At 39.4% G+C, this 20204-nt stretch overlaps 1 protein-coding gene across 12 annotated transcripts in view; it reads right to left on the bottom strand.

The window, feature by feature from the left end:
• Window positions 1–20204, bottom strand: part of LOC139154432 (microtubule-associated protein tau-like) — a 98786-nt gene that overhangs the window by 59274 nt on the left and 19308 nt on the right. For 6 of the 12 annotated variants that reach the window (XM_070729036.1, XM_070729034.1, XM_070729039.1 and 3 more), the window contains exons 2-4: window positions 18348–18437; window positions 3605–3691; window positions 3196–3225 (exon numbers count right to left, since the gene is read on the bottom strand). In XM_070729036.1, coding sequence (XP_070585137.1) covers window positions 3196–3225; window positions 3605–3691; window positions 18348–18420 — 190 coding nt within the window. In that variant the 5' untranslated portion in view covers window positions 18421–18437. The remainder of the gene's footprint in view (window positions 1–3195; window positions 3226–3604; window positions 3692–18347; window positions 18438–20204) is intronic. The other 6 variants (XM_070729045.1, XM_070729035.1, XM_070729043.1 and 3 more) reach the window with 2 other exon arrangements.

Below are 20204 nucleotides of genomic sequence, written 5' to 3'. Positions count from 1 at the left end.
GGCAATGGAGTCCGCCAGCAACAGTGGCAGAGGCTCCTCACAGGTTTCAGGCAGGAAAGGCAGCAGCGGCTCTTTTTCAAGCAGATGAGGGGCCGTGGGATTGCTTAGATAGCGGCTAAGGCAGGGTCCTGGTGGTAGTCAGAAGCAGGTGCAGTTCTCAGTTAACAGTTTTCATCTTTTTGATTGACAATTGGAACAGTCTGATGATGGAATACCGGCAATTAGCTGTCTGTTGCCATCCATTGTCACCACTGCTGCCATTGCACCAACTCCGCCCCCAATGCAACACTCGGGGTATAAGACACCCAGTTTTTGACTCTCTTTTTTGTCTTATACTCCAAAAAATACGTTACTTTAATTATTTTACAATAAAAAGAAAAACTAGATCCTTTAAAACCTACTAGCAATATATAACTATTAACCAATTATATAATTCAGCAAAGTATAATTTAAAACTGAACCATCCTGTTCCCAGGCCAGACTAGAAATCACAAATTCACCATCCCTATTTGAGCTCCTTTGAATTCATATTTAAAGATTTTAAAATCATCTGCCATCTGAAGAATAAGAGTGAGAATTTTCCAAGCTGTGGCAAAAGCCCCTCAACTTCAAAATTTCCAAAGCACCAAAAAGCAAGACAAGAAAAAATGGATGGAAACTAATCAAGGAGAGAATAAACAATTAACCAGTGGAACAGGTTACCTTGAGAAGTTGTGGATGTGATATAAAGTTGTGGATGGAGCATTACTGGAAGCTTTTAAGCAGAGAACTAGACAAGTCACTCGTCTGGAATGCCATAGAGCCGTGATGACGAAGTTATGGCATGCTGCCAGAGGTGGCACACAGAGGTGGAACGCAGAGCCCTCCAGCTGCTCTTCTGGTTTTATGCGTGCCAGCCAGCTGGAGATGGAGTGCCAGAAAAGCAGCCTGAGAACACCACAAAAACAGCCAAAAAACAGGCATGCACATGTCGACCAGCTGGTCTTTGGCTTTCCAATGCTCCAGTGTGCACACATGCATGAACGTTCAGGTTTGGGCACTCAGTGCCGAAAAGGTTCACCATCACCGCCATAAAGTCTCCTACGTGAACGGGAAATCTGACTAGAGCAGTGTTTTTCAACCAGTGTGCCGTGGCACACTAGTGTGCCATGAGACATGGTCAGGTGTGCCGCGAAAAAGGAAGCTCAGGTTCCAGTCTCGCAACTTTTTGCTGAGAGTGAGAGAGAGAGAAAGAAAGCAAGAGAATGAGAGAGAAAGAGTGAGAGAAAGAGTGAGAAAGAAAGAGAAAGAAAGAAAAGAGAGAAAGAGAGAGAAAGCCAGTCAGAGAGAAAGAAAGCAAGAGAGAGAGAGAGAGAGAGAAAGCAAGCAAGAGAGAGAGAGGAGATAAATGAGCAAAAAGGGGAGGAAAAAAAGAGAAATGAGAAAATGATTGAGACAGAGAATGAGAGGAAAGAGAGAGAAAAGTGACTCTTGATTTAAAGCATATGATAAAAAGCACCCAAAGAATAAGAGAGAAAAAAACCCCAGCCCTCACCTGTTTTTGGAAATGGTTCAAGAGTGTGTATACACACACACACACACACAAGGGTGGGGAGGAGACAGGGATGGAAAAAGAGAGGAAAGTGTCTTAAGGTGTCATTTTGTGTCATTTTGGTTGGCGGTGTGCCCCAGGATTTTAAAATGTAAAAAATGTGCCGCGGCTCAAAAAAGGTTGAAAATCACTGGACTAGAGGACTCCAAGGTCCTTTCCTCAACCACGAAGAAACAAAAACAGAATGAGAAGACAAGAACTAAGAGAGAAATATATAAGTGACATGCAGGTTGCTGGGTAGCAAGGTCAGTTACCCCAAGAAATTAAGAAATAATATCAATTTTAAAAAAGAAATTTTGGGAAAAGCACATTAGGTGTGTGCCATTTTCTTCCACTGTAATTTTTTTATTGCTGTAGGCAAGAAGGTCAAAGAGATAGACAAAGGAAACACAAGGAACTATGGTACTACTGTGTGACTTTCCATCCCAAATGCTTATGCTTGAGGAACATACAACAGGGCAATGAACAATGCAATGTACATAAATCATGATGCCAATTCTACACCATTCCAAGTACTGTTTCAGAGATCCATCATTTTTCTTCAGCTACAGATTAGGCTTCTTTCTTTCTACACACACCACTGCTTACAACACGAGAGATTAAAATACCTATTGTCCATATCTCTGTTGGAAGTAGCTTCATTAAACGCGTTTCTATTTTCTAAAACGTTCACTCTCTTGGCATTTTTCACCAAAAATAATTATTATATTTAGTAGTCCATGCAGGAACATTTAGGGAACTTCTTACCTTTCAGATTCGCTGTGATGCTTCAAGAAGTGATGTTTAGAAGATTCCATTTGCCAGATTTCATAGAAACAGTGTTACCAAAATTAAGTATTTACAGATGTAAAATGGTTTTTAACATTCAAGAGTAGTTCTAGCTCAAAAGATGAAAAACAAAGAATCTTGAATAAAAACCTTGTATTCATAATTTATGTATTACTGAAGCAAATATTTAATTAAATTAATAAGGGCATGCTTACACTTTAGTTCTTCAAGCATGCCAGTTCCTTTCTGCAAACTTGTCTTTGCTGCTCACAAATCAGGAAACTACAGAGCACTTGAAATTAGAATTTGTCACCTTCTCTTAAAATCGCTCTTTCATTGATGCATACCAAATGCTTGAAAACTAAAGTAACTTCATACAGCAAAAGTGCTTGATTTAATTTAAGAGCAACAGGTTTCTAGAGCCTAGTAATTTCACTAAAGCATGAACTGTTACATGTATTGATTTAAACAAACAAACAAACAAATGCTAGATGACAAACATGGCACAATTACAAAATAAAAATAATGATTTTCTGCATAGCTAATTATGTAACTGTAATTCCAGTTGAGACAGCATAATTTTAGCAATCACATCTGTATCATCGGATAGGAAAGCATTCTTTCAGATTTTTAAAAAATGGGGGGGTTGCTTGTTTTGTTTTCAATGTAAGATAGCAAATTAGTTAAGCTTGTTTATAAAGCTCTACAGTAACTTGGTGGGTTTCTAAGTTGGTGGGGAAACCATGGTATAAAATCAATTTGAATTTATTAATGACATAGAGTTATACATAGAACCTAAATTATTTACCTAATACTAACCCTAACTAACCCATTACCTTTTCGTCCACGGGCTGGAAAGAACATCCCTATAAATGAAAGATTTCTTTTAATGTTATTCTGAAACCAAACTGTCAATTTCTTACATTAACTTTTTCAAAAGAAGGTGAATGTTTAAAATCATTGGGGAGACACTACAGGGAGAAATTGGATTAACAACAACTCTGGATTTAATTGTGAAAGGCGCAAACAAGACCACGAAAAGGACTACAAAGCAGTATATAAGTCTAATTGCTGTTGCTAATTCCAATCACAGTAATAACTAAATGTAAAAGAAAAATAATTTAATTCTAGGTGTAATAAAGTTTTCGTTATGGTTAGGAGGACCTGTATTGAGGCAACTTTTAAGAGACACATTCAAGAGCTGGCTGCTATAAATTTCAAAGTAACGAGACAAAGAGCTCCCACCTTCAACAGTTGGGGTACTCTTAGCATCAGAAGCTTCAGACCCTGGTTCATCAGATCCATCATCAACTGGTATATGGAGGGGAGTGCCTGGAAACACACACATTCAGAGCTCAGCACAAGGAGCTCAGCCTTGGAATATGGCCCATCAGCTAAGCAATAAGATTTTGAATTAGGCTGCTCATCCCTGCAGAGCAAGAAACGGGCATGCATATGGAATTGCTTAAAGGCTGGTATTCGCTAAAGAAGATAACATTAGAAATGGAAGATTTTGGAGCCAAGCAACAAAACAGGTACTGCAAGGCAAAAAAGCAACAGATCTGGTGGTGCATCAATCAGTAGCAAACGTGAAAGCAGAGACAAGAAGTTCAAATGCAAAGCAAGCTTTTTCATCTTCTTTCAGTACGGATTAATAATAATAATAATAATAATAATAATAATAATAATAATAATAATAATTTATTAGATTTTTTTATGCCGCCCCTCTCCGAAGACTCGGGGCGGCTCACAACAATAATAAAACAATGTTACAGTGGAACAAATCTAATATTAAAAGATAAAAAGACATATAAAACCCTATCATTTAAAACCAAACAACACCTATATACCAAACATAAAGTATAAAAGCCTGGGAAAGGTGTCTCAGTTCCCCCATGCCTGGCGGTATAGGTGAGTCTTGAGTAGTTTAAGATTAGCTCTATGACAATCATTAAGTGTTGTACCACATGATTCTTGACAAATATATATTTTATTTTATGTACGCTGCGAGTGTATGCACCAAGACAAATTCCTTGTGTGTCCAATCACACTTGGCCAATAAAATTCTATTCTATTCTATTCTATTCTATTCTATAAGAACGCCTTGCGCCATGCCTTGGTTGCAGATAATGCATTTAAAGATACTAGAATATCAGTATGGAGATAATTAACTAAAATCTACAATGATTTATACAATAAGCTGTGTTTTAGCATCAAGTTGGTCATTGCTGAAGATATCTGATGCATAGTTTCTAAGGATCAAGAAAAGCAGATCTGTAATTATTCATCCTGAAAATGTATAAATACACAAATCTATTGGCTTTTTCAGAAAAAAAACCAACCCTACCAAAAGAACTAATAAAAAACATGAAACCTGGACAGTGAACATTTTAAATGTCTATTTTAACAGTATACCCGAGTGAACAGGATAGGAGCATGAGAAATTCTGGGATGTTTGTTGAATATCATAAAAGGGAGAAATCTGAGGAAGTATTGCGGAGTCTGCGGAGAGGGGCGGCATACAAATCTAATAAATAATAATAATAATAATAATAATAATAATAATAATAATAATAATAATAATAATAATATTCTTGCTAATTGTTTTTGAAGAGTTTTATTCTTTTCCCCTGAATGATAATGTAATATGAAGGAGACATATATTTGCAGAAATTTCTAAGATCTATGGATTTTCTCGCCTCCAATCCCAGCTAAAATTCTGAAATGGACAGAAGTGTATAAATCGAAACATTTAAATATATTAAAGGGTTAAATAAGGTCCAGGAGGGAAGTGTTTTTAATAGGAAAGTGAACACAAGAACAAGGGGACACAATCTGAGGTTAGTTGGGGGAAAGATCAAAAGCAACATGAGAAAATATTATTTTACTGAAAGAGTAGTAGATCCTTGGAACAAACTTCCAGCAGACGTGGTAGATAAATCCACAGTAACTGAATTTAAACATGCCTGGGATAAACATATATCCATCCTAAGATAAAATACAGAAAATAGTATAAGGGCAGACTAGATGGACCATGGGGTCTTTTTCTGCCGTCAGACTTCTATGTTTCTATGTTTCTAATCAGTCAGCAGGACAATGAAAACTGCTGATACAGTTATGTGAGAAGCACTGATCCAATAGAGAAAGAGAGGTTACTTTATCGATAGACAGTAATCATTTCAAAGTGACTGGCCAGTCATGTTTATTGAGTAACCTTCATATAAATTATAACAGCTTGCAATCATTCAGAGATAATAGATCTATAAATAGAAGCTAGGCCTTTTAAAAGAAATAGAAACCAATCCTCTAATTCTTGCATTTATTTTTAGGGCTAATGAAGGAAGAAAGGATCATATTGAGTCTTCAGAGAGGGGTGGAATACAAATCTAATAAATAATAATAATAATGTGATTTGGTAGCATTGCTCCAAAACAAATTTCTTGCAAATGAATACATTTCTTCTGTTCACATAATGAGCAAATTATTATATCAAGGAAATTCATAATGAAGTCTTCATATGGAACACATAAGTATTCAATTACCTATACTTCGTGTTTCCTCTTTCATTTTTTTTTTAATCAGTGGACCCCGAATAAGGCATCCTTCATATCATCTGCTTCAAAAATATTTCTGAAATCGGGCCAAAATGCATGTTTTATTGAGTAAAAGGGAACCAGTCTTACTACTATGGGTAGAGCAGAATAGATAATTTGTTGTAACTAAATAAATCTATGCCTGGTATATAAAAGAGGCGGTTGTGCACCCCCTTCTCAAAAAACCTTCCCGGGATCTAGCTATTTTAAACAACTATTGTCCGGTCTCCAACCTTCACTTTTTAGGGAAGGTTGTTGAGAAGGTGGTGGTGTTCCAGCTCCTGAGGTCCTTGGATGAAGCCGATTATCTAGACCCTTATCAGTCAGGTTTCAGGCCCGGTTACAGCACTGAAACTGATTTGGTCACGCTGATGGATGATCTCTGGTGGACCCAGCATAGAGGATATTCCTCTATCCTGGTGCTTCTTGACCTCTCAGCTGCTTTCAATACCATCGACCATGGTATCCTTCTGCGCCGACTGAAGGGGTTGGGAGTGGGAGACACTGTTCTATAGTGGTTCTCCTACCTCTCTGGTTGGACACAGTCAGTGTTATTGGGGGGGAGGGCAGAGATCATCTTCTAGGCCCCTCCTTTGTAGGGTATCTCAGGAGTGCCTCTGTTCTCTCGTCCCTGCTGTTCAATATCTACATGAAACTATTGGGTGAGATCATCAGTTAGCATGGGGTGAGTTTCCACCAGTACGTTGATGATATTCAGCTCTACGTCTCTATCTCATACCAATTCAGTGAAGCAGTGTGAAGTGATAATCTAGTCCTATGCCATGTAGGGCTTTATAGGTCATAAACAATACTTTGAATTGTGTCCAGAAACAAATCGGTAGCCAATGCAGTCCGCGGAGTGATAGTGAGATATGGGCATTTCTTGGAAGGCCCAAGACTGCTCGCGTGGCTGCATTTTGGACGAGCTGAAGTTTCCGAACATTCTTCAAATGTAGCCCCATGTAGAGAGCATTGCACTAGTCGAACCTCAGGGTGATGAGGGTATGAGTGACTGTGAGCAGTGACTCCCGGTCCAGATAGGGCCGCAACTGGTGCACCAGGTGGTCCCGGGCAAATGTTCCCCTCGCCACAGCCGAAAGATGATGTTCTAATGTCAGCTGTGTATCGAGGAGGACGCCCAAATTGCGGACCCTCTCTGAGGGGGTCAATAATTCCCCCCCCCAGGGTGATGGACGGACAGATGGAAGTGTCCTTGGGAGGCAGTACCCACAGCCACTCCGTCTTGTCTGGATTGAGTCTGAGCCTTCCCAAGCTTCAAGAAAGCCTCCTGAAGCCTGGGGGCAGTGAAAAATAACCTAATGGGCCAACCGGAAATTTGTTTCCAAACTTCCGGTTGGCCCGCTGGGTCATTTTTCACCATCCCCAAGCTACAGGAGATTTTCATGAAGCCTGGAAAGAGCAAAAATGGCCAAAAAAAAGGCCAAAAATCAGCTGCCAGTTCACGCATGCACACTGAAGCTGACATAGGGCAACGCCTTGCATGCGCTCAGATATGACTCCACGTGCCACCTGTGGCACACGTGCCATTGGTTCACCATCCCTACACTAGACCAAACTGGCTCTCTACAAAACCCCAGCAATCTAACGAACATACTGCTACTTTTTGCAAATTATATTATTTCCAGCTTTACTATTTTATTACTTCAGTCACTTCACAAGGATATCAGTGCTTCTTCATAGATAATTCTTGGCAGCAGTGTATAAGCAGCCTGCTTTTACACCCAGCACCATGAACACTGAAACCTCAATCGTTACATTTCCAATAATAGCTTGCTACAGCCTGGCATACTAGGTGAATTTAAATATTGATTTCATTTTTAGTGATGAAAGTCATGGTCTTATTTTTGCTCTCTTGCATGTGATCTCCACAGCAGTTAATGAAATTAAAGTTATAGTCCATATACTATCCTTTTTCTGAGTTAACTGTGACAACTTGACATATACAGCCAAAGAAATTGAATAATAGAAATAATTCTCTATAATCAGACTAGAATATTCTCAACAAAAGGAATTTACTCCCTTAGTTGAAACTACTTATTATCAGAAGTTTTAGGTTTTTGCCACATACAATCCAAAATATCTCTGAATGTTCCATTAAAAGTTAATTGAGAACTAAGCAATTTATTTGCTAAATGGTTAACAAAATAGTAGAGCATTACTAATTAAGACAGATAATGGCTGAAAAGCAATTTCAAGCCTTGAAAGGCAATCACAATCACACCTATGAAGTACAGGTAATCCCCTTGTTATGGGAGTTCTCTTTACAGACAACTGCAGAAGCTCTGCAACATTCATCCCGAATGTTAGTGGCCAAAATAGAGCTTCCCAGGGGTGAATTCACTCATTGGATGCTCCATTCGGCCCTCCACAGGCCTCATCCACCATGTTGCAGGCCGAAGTTGAATTTCTGAAAGGTAAATGTGCCCTCCAATGCTCTTTTTGGGTCTATGGAGGCCTCACCTAACATGTTGCAGGCCAACATGAAGTTTCTGAGGAGCAGATCCCCCCCTCAAAAGTTCCATTTCAGCCTGCAACATGCCAAGCAAGGCCCGCACAGGTCTAAACCGAACTGCAGAGGGGTGCACATGGCTCAGAAGCTTCAGACTGCTTGTTAGATCTTCATAAGGTAAATGACCCAGCATTATAGGTTGGGGGGGGACACAAGCAATTGTGGGGCGCATGAAGTATTTCAATGGGTTGAGGAGGCCTTGGGTAGCCTTAGGATTCCATCACTAGGCCTCCCCATAGCCTTCCCCACCCTGAAATACCTCACATGCACTTATCAAGCCTCACATTCGATTAATGAATGAGTGGGCGAAAGGAGGAAGTGATCCCATTCACAATACAGTATACACTTCCACAAATCCTCCGGTTATGAATGGAATGGGCAGGCTCCATAACTCGAGGGCCACCTGTACCTGCTTTTTCTGATAGATTTTATTTTGTTCAATTTTTAAAAAATTCCTTTTACCAATTTGGAGAATTATTACTTTCTCTCTGAGGTCTTTGACACAGTTCTGAAACATCATGATTTTACATTAGGTTTCATGCAGTGACTATTAATCACTTTATTTTAATTAATGGGGAAGAAATAGCCAACCACTTATTTCAACTTTTCTCAGAGATAGGCACAACATACTTTGCTTTTCTGCACTTAATACCTTTCTCCTATAACTGAGATCTCTGCTAAATTTGTCAGGTGTTTTTTCCATAAACACTGTTTATTATATTTGGAAATGTCCTTCCAGCTCTTTCTCTACTTTGTTAATCATTTTATTGAGAAGAATCTAATCTGTTTTTCCTGCCTCTCTCCTATTTTTCATAATATTTAGAAGAGGGCTCATGGATAAATATTTTCCAAAGTAACCAGCTTAAAGGGCAATTCTTATCAAATCGGTGCTGAAACTTTCCAGGATTCACTCTAAGATTCTGATCTGAATATTCTTAAGTGGATTGAATAAAATAATGATCACTGCTGGCAGAGTGTCCTCAATGGCACCACAATGTCCTCAAACTTCAAAACAATTTTTTCATAATTTAAACGTCAGGCTCTTAAATTTTATGCCTTTGTGACAACTGCAGGTCTTGGGTACTTAAGGCTTACCTTCAGCCAAGCATTAGAACTGTGATGGTGAACCTAGGGCAAGCGTGCCACAGGTGGCATGCAGAGCTATATCCGAGGGCACACAAGGTGTTGCCCTATGTCAGCTGATTTTTGGCCTTGGTGACCATTTTCACCCTCCGGAGGCTTCGGGAGGCTTTCGGAGTGCAGAAAACAGCCCAACAGGCAAACCGGAAGTCCATTTTTCTGAATCTCCAGTTTGTTCATTGGACAGTTTTTTGCACTCCAGAGACTTCAGGAAAGCCTCAGGATGAAAACCGGAGCTGCATGCATAGGGATGCACATATGCGCAGTGTGACACACATAGGGGGGGTTGTGCGCTGGCACACAGGTACTTAGAACACACATGCACTCCCATTTTTATTTATTTTATTTATTTATTTTGTCCACAATGAAGGTTATAGAGGATATACTCGTAGTAAAATATATCAGAGAAAGAAGATATAGGAATAAAATATAACAATGAAAGAATAGAAGAAGAGATATAGGAATAGAAGAAAAGATATAGGAGATATAGGAGAGACAATGGGACAGGGGACGGAAGGCACACTGGTGCGCTTATACACGCCCCTTGCTGACCTCTTAAGAATCTGGAGAGGTCAACCGTGGATAGTCTAAGGGTAAAATGTTGGGAGTTAGGGGATGACACTACAGAATCCGGTAATGAGTTCCACGCTTCGACAACTCGATTGCTAAAGTCGTATTTTTACAGTCAAGTTTGGAGCGGTTAATATTAAGTTTGAATCTGTTGTGTGCTCTTGTGTTGTTGTGGTTGAAGCTGAAGTAATCATTGACAGGCAGGACATTGCAGCATATGATCTAAGTTCTAAGCTTTCTAGGCCCAGGATTGTAATTCTAGTTTCGTAGGGTATTCTGTTTCGAGTGGAGGAGTGAAGGGCTCTTCTGGTGAAGTATCTTTGGACATTTTCAAGGGCGTTAATGTCTGAGATGTGGTATGGGTTCCAAACAGATGAGCTATATTCAAGGATGGGTCTGGCGAAAGTTTTGTAACTTTTGTAACCTATGTAGCTTCAAAACTTGAAAGTTTTGAAGCTACATAGGATTAGGTTAACAACTCTTGAAGCCTTCTTGGCGATGTTGTTGCAGTGGGCTTTTGGCATGCAAGAAGAAAAAGGCTTGCCATCACTGCACTAGGACTTTACCTACTATGCGAAGAGGAGTTTACTTAAACCAATAAAGTGGCTGTCCTCACAGGAACCAAGGATAAATGCCACTATCCAACTGGGAACTCAGCATGGGACAAAGAGTAATCAAGCAGGTTACAATTCATTGCCCGTGGTGAAAGAGCTGTGATTCTCCGTTGGTTACCATGGTGAAGGCACCATGAGGGCAGCCGCTGTAAGCCAGGGGGAGGAATGGGAACAAAAGCCCTTCTCAGATTCTTCTTGAATCAGCCTGGTTTGACTGAAAGTTAAAAATAACTGCGCCTGGATAATCTTGCTAAAGAATACATGAAGTAAACAAGGAAACTCCTGAAGAAAAAAAGAAGCTCCTACAAGTATTTATTGTTCTTGCCTTAGGATCCCAAGTTCCACTAAGGTTCAAGGATTTATTTTATTTATTTATTTTGTCCAATACATAATACACATTGAAGAGAAAGATATGTAATAATATAAGTAAAGAAAAGAATAGAAGAAAAGATATAAATGTATAGGTGAACATATTTGAAAGGAAGAAAAGATAAATGAGATAAGGAGAGACAATTGGACAGGGGACGGAAGGCACACTGGTGCACTTATGCACGCCCCTTACTGACCTCTAAGGAACCTGGAGAGGTCAATCGTGGATAGTCTAAGGGAAAAATGTCCATTGTAAATCAAAATAAACACTTCCAAGTATACTTATAACTGTGTATATAGTTCAGACTCAGATCAATGGATAAAAATCCTGTTACTGGCACTACATAACATGGCCACAAGATTTTGTAAAAATAAAATGGCAAAAGTTAATCAAATCAGTTTTAGTGCTGGTTGTTAGGTTTTCAGGATGCAGAAAGAATGAAAGTTGATATATGATTTTCAGAGGAGAATATTCCATCATTTTTTCAAAGACTAGGAACACCTTGAATAGATTTTGTTTGTTTGTTTATTTATTATTTTAGGTTATTTTTGTTTATTGGATTTATTTGTTTATTGGATTTATATGCCGCCCCTCTCTGAGGACTCGGGGCGACTTACATATAAAGGAACAATATAGCATCCTAAATCCAATTAGTTTAAATTAATAAATTAATTAATTAATTAACCTAAAAACCTTAGACCATTAAAAAACTTTCATTCCCATTCAAACAACTAACTTACAATACAGTCGTCAGCCAGAGGACTAGAATCTAGTGGCCCAAATTGTTCCAGCTTGTTATTTGCAGATTATGAGAAAAAATCCCCATTTGATCTCAAGCACAGAAAACGGAGAATCTTTCTGAATTTTTTTAAATTAAATTTTAAAATTGCTTAAAAATAATAAAATCCTAGACACTAGGCAGGAATATAACCTATAAAGATTTCCAAACAAATGAAAGAAATTCAGTTTTCAGCCTAAATAATTTTTACTTTCAAATCTTTGAGTACAGTATATGAATAGGCTCCAGTTGAAGTTGCCCATATCAAGGTCTTATAAAGCTGTCAATGCACTGTAGAGATAAGCAGTTTGACTTAATAAAAGTCTGTTTCGTGTTCCACAGATAAAGATAAAAACAGCTCACGTGCTCCTAAAACCAAGAAGTAATCCCCTGAAAAGTGACTAGAATACTTGTAGAAACAAGTATCCCAAGGCACCAGAGGGTAGAAGAGATAAAGAACACCTGAAAGCTCTTTTTGACATTCCAAGTCTGGCTACTTGCAAAATGATCAACTACAGTTCTTATCTTCCCTATAAGCATAAATTTCTGTGCCACACTGACCCCAACGAATTTATCCAATCATGACTTCTGAACCATTATGGTGTTCATAATGATAAGGGGTCAAACAAGAGAAGTGGTCAAAGCTATGGAAACTGCAGTTTAATGTTTCCAAATGTAAAATAATACACTTGGGCAAAAGGAATCCTCAATCTGAGTATTGTTTTGGCAGTTCCGTTCTAGCAAAGACTTCAGAAGAGAAGGATTTAAGTGTGGTCAAGCATTAGGGAAAGCAAGTAGAATGTTTGGCTGCACAGCTAGAGATATAACAAGCAGGACGAGGGAGATTGTGATCCCGCTGTATAGAGCGCTGGTGAGACCACATTTGGAATTCTATGCTCAGTTCTGGAGACCTCACCTACAAAAGGATATTGATAAAATTGAACTGATCCAAAGAGGGGCTACAAAAATGGTGGAAGATCTTAAGCATAAAACTTATCAGGGAAGACTTAATGAACTCAATCTGTATAGTTTGGAGGAGAGAAGGGAAAGGGGGGACATGATCGAAACATTTAAATATGTTAAAAGGTTAAATAAGGTTCAGGAGGGAAGTGTTTTTAATAGGAAAGTGAACACAAGAACAAGGGGGCCCAATATGAGATTAGTTGGGGGAAAGATCAGAAGCAAAATGAGAAAATATTATTTTACTGAAAGAGTAGTAGATACTTGGAACAAACTTCCAGCAGATGTGGTTGGTAAATCCACAGTAACTGAATTTAAACATGCCTGGGATAAAGTACCAGAAATAGTATAAGGGCAGACTAGATGGACCAGGTCGTCTTTTTCTGCCATCAATCTTCTATGTTTCTATGCTTCAATTATGATTTAACTCATATATTATTTGAAATCACTAGCATGTTAAAATTTCAGAAAACACTAGAAAACAAATGGGTGCACATTTAATTATTAGAATGTAAGTGAAGCATTCTGGAATATCACATAAAAAATAGTTTGGCTTTTTGAATACAGACAATATTATAGTGCTACTTCTTCGCATAAGATGGGTAAAATTAACAGGACATTCTCACAATTCTTAATACAGAGACATTAACTGCAGCTTTGGTCCAATGAATATTAAATTTGAAGCCAAATCAAAGTTAAATAGAACTATATGAAAAGAAATGTTAATTTCTACATGATTTTGTCATTTTCCACAGTTCGGCTCAACAATGTTGTGTTTATTTCAAATATTCATGATTTGTATGCCGCCCAAGTCTACAGAAAGGGGCGGCATACAAATCTAATAATCTAATAATAAATTAATTAATTATCCACTTTAAATTTTATTTGTCAGTCTGGGCAGCAGTGTGGGCAACAATGGAGTAACTTTGTTCTGGAAAATAACAATAAATATGATCACTCAGTGGTTCCAATATTCATTCTGATATGCAATAGACCTCTGGAATATAAAATGTGAATATGAATAAGTGTTTTAATTGCTTTTTTAACATAATTAAATATCTGGCCACCTGAAGCATGATAAAAATGTTGATAGATACCAAAAAGATTCTGAATTTTTGGCATCAGAAGGAAATGATGCTTAATAGTGTATTAAAATTCCCACTATATTCTCAAAGTCCTCTCCTTCATATTCATGGTTCATTTAATTTATGATTCTCCATAATCATATTATCTAGATCTTCAACTACTTGGTTTTAGCATAGTAATTTAGCTTACAAATGAAGGTTCTTTTGAAACAAGCTTGATTGCTAGTGATTTTATGGATACATCCATGTACTTTGTCAGACAACCTACAGAAATGGCTTGCCTTTCTTCCAGGATATAGTTTGTGTTTCCAGTCTAGTCCTGGAATTCAAACTTAATCTTAGTTCCCATGATGGATAAAACCTGACTCGGTGCTGCCACTGACATATTTCAAATCTAACAAGAACCATATTTTAGTGGTGCATAGAGAGAGAAAGTAAAGGAAGGGATTGTGAAAAAAGCCAATATTTGGAAAATATAGTACAATAAGAGAATTTGAAATTTGAAATCTGATCCAGGTCATTAAGAAATGGTCAAATTTTTAAACTGCTGAAATACTTCAGCCACAAATTGCTTTATTTACTTTTAGTCTATAACTGGCAGCAGCATTAAAAATATTAATACATTTCTGATTTTTCATCAATAGCTGGAATTATGAGTTTATCCCATATGTGGTACAAAATGTGTCAATACTTTCAATATATCAATATATTAATATACCAGAACAAAATGCTTAACAATCCATTTGACGGATCCATTTGACATTTCTGCTTTATTAGACTACAACTAATCAATCTGGTTGCCATCAGATTATCTAACTAGAGCCCATGAAATGATTACTGTACAGTGCTTGGCTTCAGGGTTTAATGACCATGGCCTAGATTTCTTGACAGTTCATTGGCAGCTGTGGCTGGCATCTTGAAACATAAAATGTTCTGCTACACAGACCACAGGCAACTGAGAAGAAGCTAAATGTGATCCTATCTGTACATCCAGGTGTCCTGACTGCTGATTAATCTCTGGCCAAGCTGGTTTCCAACTGCTGCAGGTTGATGAGAGTTGGTGTTGCTTCCTGACTGGTGCTTTGTTCATATCAGATTCTAACTAGTCATTTTTGAAATGTTGAGTCTTGATCGGTTCTTTGTGCTGGTTTTCTGGTTGGTTAGTCCTGTTTGGGGCCTTGTCCAGGCAAAGTTCTGATTTTAACATTTTGGGAAGCTGTTTCTTGCTTAGTCTTGCTTTGTGGAAGATCTTGCCATGGCATAGGACAGGGAAGTAGGCTTTGTTAACTTTCAGGTTTTCTTCTTTCTTGATAAAGCTGTTAGGATGTTTATAGATCTCAATAGCTTCTCTATTGCAGGTGTATATAATAGCCTGAAGTTGTTGACAGCACTTAAATGTTTTTGAACTGAATTTTATTACTTGCATGGCATAATGCAAGTTTCTGCTACTGTTTTTACTGTTCTTGTCTGCAGGGCCTCTCGTGAATTTGTGGTATCAATGTACATCTGTCCACAGCTAGAGAATGTGATAGATACAGAATGCTAAAGAGTTCTCCGATTTTCTTAATTGGCCCATAGATGGCTTTAAGGTTGTACTTTTCTAATAATTTATCTGTTTGATCAGGGACCTTATTTATTTTATTTACCTTTCACACTTCTCTACCGCCCTTCTCCCTCAAAGAGAGAATCTGGGCAGTGTTGTGGTTAGCTCTGGCCCAGCTCCTGCCCCAAGGACTGTGGATGTGGGGGAGACATCCACATGCTGCAGGCCTGTTTTGCCCCCGGTGGAATCTGCTGGTGAAGGCTCCTCTGACCAAGAAGACATGAGTGACAGGGAGGAGGAGAGTGTGGCAGACAGCTCAGAAGGAGATCAATTATCTAGCTCCTCCTTGGATTCAGAACAAGAGTTAATGATACAGCCACGCATGCGGAGTGCGATGCATAGGCAACAACAACAGAGATTATTATCAAAGTAAATGAGGCCACCTGTGGTTGGGTGGGGCTGTGGTAATTAGTGAGGCTGCTATAAATAGCAGCCTGTGGGTTTGGCCATTGTGGAGGATTATCTGATTGTTGTGTTTCATGACTGCTTTACTGACTTTGACTTTTTGTGTGCTGATTTTTCCCCGCTTTGAAACTAAACCAGAGCAAAGTGTGTTTCACTTTGTGAAAGAAGAAGGACTGTGAATTGCCTCAAAGCTGCAAGCTAAGTATCACAGAACTGATAAGGGACTTGTACAAATTACCAGTTTGTTTGGAGACAGTGCTTATATCAAAAGAGGGCTTAGTTTAAGTGAATTTTCATTATAAAGAACATTGTTTTGAATTTTCAAACGTGTTTGTGTCTGAAATTTGTACCTGTGAATTTTTGGGAGGAGTCTGCCAGAGAGCCCGACAGAACAGGCAGCGTGCAGTAAAATGCTAAAATATACAGCAGTATATATGAAAGTTTAAAAATTAGAGAAGGCCAGAGATTAAAAATTGGTTAAAAGCAAAGGGAGGGCTTTCAGGGAAATAACTAGACCCATGGCTGTGTGCTCCTCTAGGATTCCCATGTTGAAGAGCCAGGTCTTAACTCCTTTTCAGAAGGCATTTCATAGGGCAGGGGCAAAAGCTCTCTTCCTAGACCCTGCCAGCTGGAGTACTTTGGTCTGCAATCTGTTTCCCCTGCCTGACCTCGTGGGGTGGGCTAATGCAATAGGATGAAGATAGTTCCATAGGTAGCCTGGTTCCATTCCATGTAGAGCATTTTATAGCTCAAAACTGACACCTTGAATTGGGCCCAGAAGCAAACTGGCACACAAAGCAGCTCGCTTAACAGAGGTGTGTTACATGCACATTTCTAAAATCTGGGTGCCTAAAATTGCCCCTGCAACCGCATTCCATACCTAATGAAGCTTCCGGATACTTTTCAAGGGGAGTCCCATATAGAGAGAACCGCAGCAAATGGGAGATGGCCAAAGCAAGATTGAACTAGTGGAGAGCCTCCCTATCATAATTGTCAGACATAATTGGCAGTCAACACAAAGTTGAATAAAGGTCCTCTTTGCCATGGGTGCCATTCATTCTTTGAGCAGGAGCCATGAGTCTAGAGAAGGGGTCTCCAACCTTGGCAACTTTAAGACTTGTGGACTTCAACTCCTAGAATTCCTCCCAAGAATTCTGGGAGTTGAAGTCCACAAGTCTTAAAGAGGCCAAGATTGGAGACCCCTGCTCTAGAGGATCCCAAGATTATGCATCATATCTGTCTGGGATACTAAAACTCCATTCAAGATCAAAGCCACTCCATCTTACCAGAGTTCAGCTAAAGTCTTTGGTTGTCCATCCAGATCCCCACAGCCTCCATGCATAGTAAAAGAGCATCATTCATTTCATCTGGTACAGAGATATATCACCTACCTCTTCTATGTAAAGAGAAATACCTTTCCTATTGGTAGTTAATGGATGTATTTACTAAACACAGACGCTGGCCATGAAAACACGCACCAGTCTATGGATTACACTCCTACTCTTCTAGAATTGAACACATATATATAGTCCATCGATGGCTCATTTATTTATTGTTGCATGCTAAAAGCACGTGCGTGTGCGACAGCAAAAGCGCTTATGCGGGCACTCATAATGCAATGCGTGTGCGACATCCTGAGCACCCCATTCCCGTGCATGTGTACATGACACCCCCATGCTCCCCAGCCCTCTCACGCATGCGCACGCAACCTCCTGCCCTGCCCACTCTGTACAGGTGTGTGTGAGACCCCCTGCTCCCCGACCCCCCCGTGCATGAATGTGTGACTCCCACACTCCCCGCACCCCCCCCCCAACCCTGCCCCACACCCCATTTTGGGTTTAGCAGGTCTTCCTGACGCCTCCTGCAACCAAATATGGGCCATGGGGGGCACCACAACCCCCCACACATGGGCACACAATCCCCCACACATGTATGCACAGGTCTGTCACGTGTGCCCTGCCCTCCACGAATGCGCAGCAGATACCCAACAATCAGCTGGCCAGTGGGAGCCATGTACACATGAATGGTGGAGCTGAGCTGGATTCGTAGAGGGTTCTGCGTGCCATCTGTGGCATAACATGCCATAGGTTTGCCTTCACAGTTATATAGACTTCTAATTGTTTTTAAGTAACTAAGCTTAGCAAACCTTTTTTACGCTTTAAGGTAAAGATTGGCAGCAACTGACGTGTGGGTGGGTGTAATTGTATTTATGGCTACCTTATCCTCAGCTCACTTAGACTTCCAGGTTTATTCCTACTGATAATCTCTCTTCGCTTTTTTTAAATCCTGGCTTTCACCTTGTGAATAAAACATTCCTGTTTCCTACCTCATGTGACTCACCTGTAGGATTCCACCTAGCTTGGCTCACCAAATGATCATCTGTCATACTGAAGTCCTGATGTTGATCAGCCATCCTATCAGAAAGGTCACCTAAAACAAAACAAAAAAACAAAAGAGATATGGAGCATTTAAAACAAAAGCACTAACTTTCTTGGATAGTATCTACCTTAAGCTTTATAAAAGCAGGTGGTATTCTTTTAGTGACCACTCATTTAACAACTGTTCCAAGCTTTAATGACACTAAGCAAGGAGACTTACAACTGGTCCTTGAAGTTGCAGTTGTCACTATGTTCCCACAGTCACATGAGCATGATTCAGGCACATAGTGACTGGCTTGCAGCGGCCAATAAGGTCCCACAGAGTTGGCCTGCTCCAGGTCCCGTCGACCAAACAATGTCGTTTGGTGGGCCCCAGAGGAAGAGCCTTCTCTGTGGTGGCCCCGGCCCTCTGGAATCAACTCCCCCCAGAGATTAGAACGGCCCCCACCCTCCTTGTCTTTCGCAAGTTACTCAAGACCCACCTATATCGCAAGGCATGGGGGAACTAAGACATCTCCCCCAGGCTTTTTATATTTCATGTTTGGTGTGTATGTGCTGTATGGTTTTTAATTATTGGGGTTTTTATATATTTTTATTATTAGATTTGTCCCATTGTTATGCTGTTTTTATTACTGTTGTGAGCCGCCCCGAGTCTTCGGAGAGGGGCGGCATACAAATCTAATAAATTATTATTGATTATTATTATGATGACGGTTGCAGTATTCCAAAGGCACACTTCACCCTTTGCAACTTCCCACGGCAATTTCCCACAAGATGGAAGCAGGGGAAGATCACAACTGATTTCTAAAAGTTGCTCCTGCCACTTTCTCCCGAGGAATCCCCAAGTTGTGGGGGGACCCTAGGCCAACCTGAACTTCGCTCCCTCCTCTCACATCATGTTGAAGAGAAGGAGGATAGATCCCACAAGGTATCTAAATTGTTTGTTGCAAATGAATTTTTAAAAAATGTGAAAATAAGCCTAAAATCCCCGATCTAAAAATGCATTCCAGAAATTAAAACAACTGTCCCGAGCTGCCCAATTGCCCAACTTTGCCCTGTATGAGATCAAACAGCACACTATAAAATAGACTATGAACTTAATGGACAAGTAACCAGCTGCAATTCTTGTATGACCCTGAGGTGTGACATATAACTTGTCCAAAAGAGGGCAATATAGGAATTCTTGATCCTATTTTTAAATGGAATGTTATTTGACATTGAAGCTTTTGAAAAGTTGACTCTGTTTCACAACTTTTATGATGAAACCGAGTCAAAGAGTACTGGTCAGCAATAATAATTCAGAAGGACATGCCACCTTTGGGTTGGTGAAAGCAATTAATAGCATTGCAGTTTACATTTTATGGTCCTTGCAAATACATACCCCAAACTGATTTATCCTTGTGAAATTGTATGGTAGACGGTTTTTCAATTTTCCCTTTCATCCCAAAGAAAAATCTTAAAGACGCATGTTAAGTTGCTGAATGTCACAAGGGAGAACTGTTGAATATCACAAGCATTCTTTGAATATGATTGATGCCTCAGTCCCTTTCTTTGAGCCATTTTGTAAACTTAAATTGTGTTTTTAAAACTTTAAAGAATTGTATGCTACCTCTTTTCCTAATAGTAACCTTCACATCCACAAATAAGCTATTGATGCTGTGTCCCCCTTCCCCACATAACACTAGCACTATTCCTCCCTCTGGCTTATTTTTTTTTTAAAGTCATTTTTCTTGCCCTCTCAAAATCTTTGGGAAAAAAATACTTTGGGTTGCTGCCTCCACTATACTGATTAAAGTTCATGATACGTAGATATAACCAT

This window comes from Erythrolamprus reginae, chromosome Z, assembly GCF_031021105.1.
Source record: "Erythrolamprus reginae isolate rEryReg1 chromosome Z, rEryReg1.hap1, whole genome shotgun sequence".
NCBI classification, from domain to species: domain Eukaryota; kingdom Metazoa; phylum Chordata; class Lepidosauria; order Squamata; family Dipsadidae; genus Erythrolamprus; species Erythrolamprus reginae.
The sequence above is the reverse complement of the archived record's forward strand: the minus strand, read 5'-3'. Positions and strand labels throughout refer to the sequence as shown.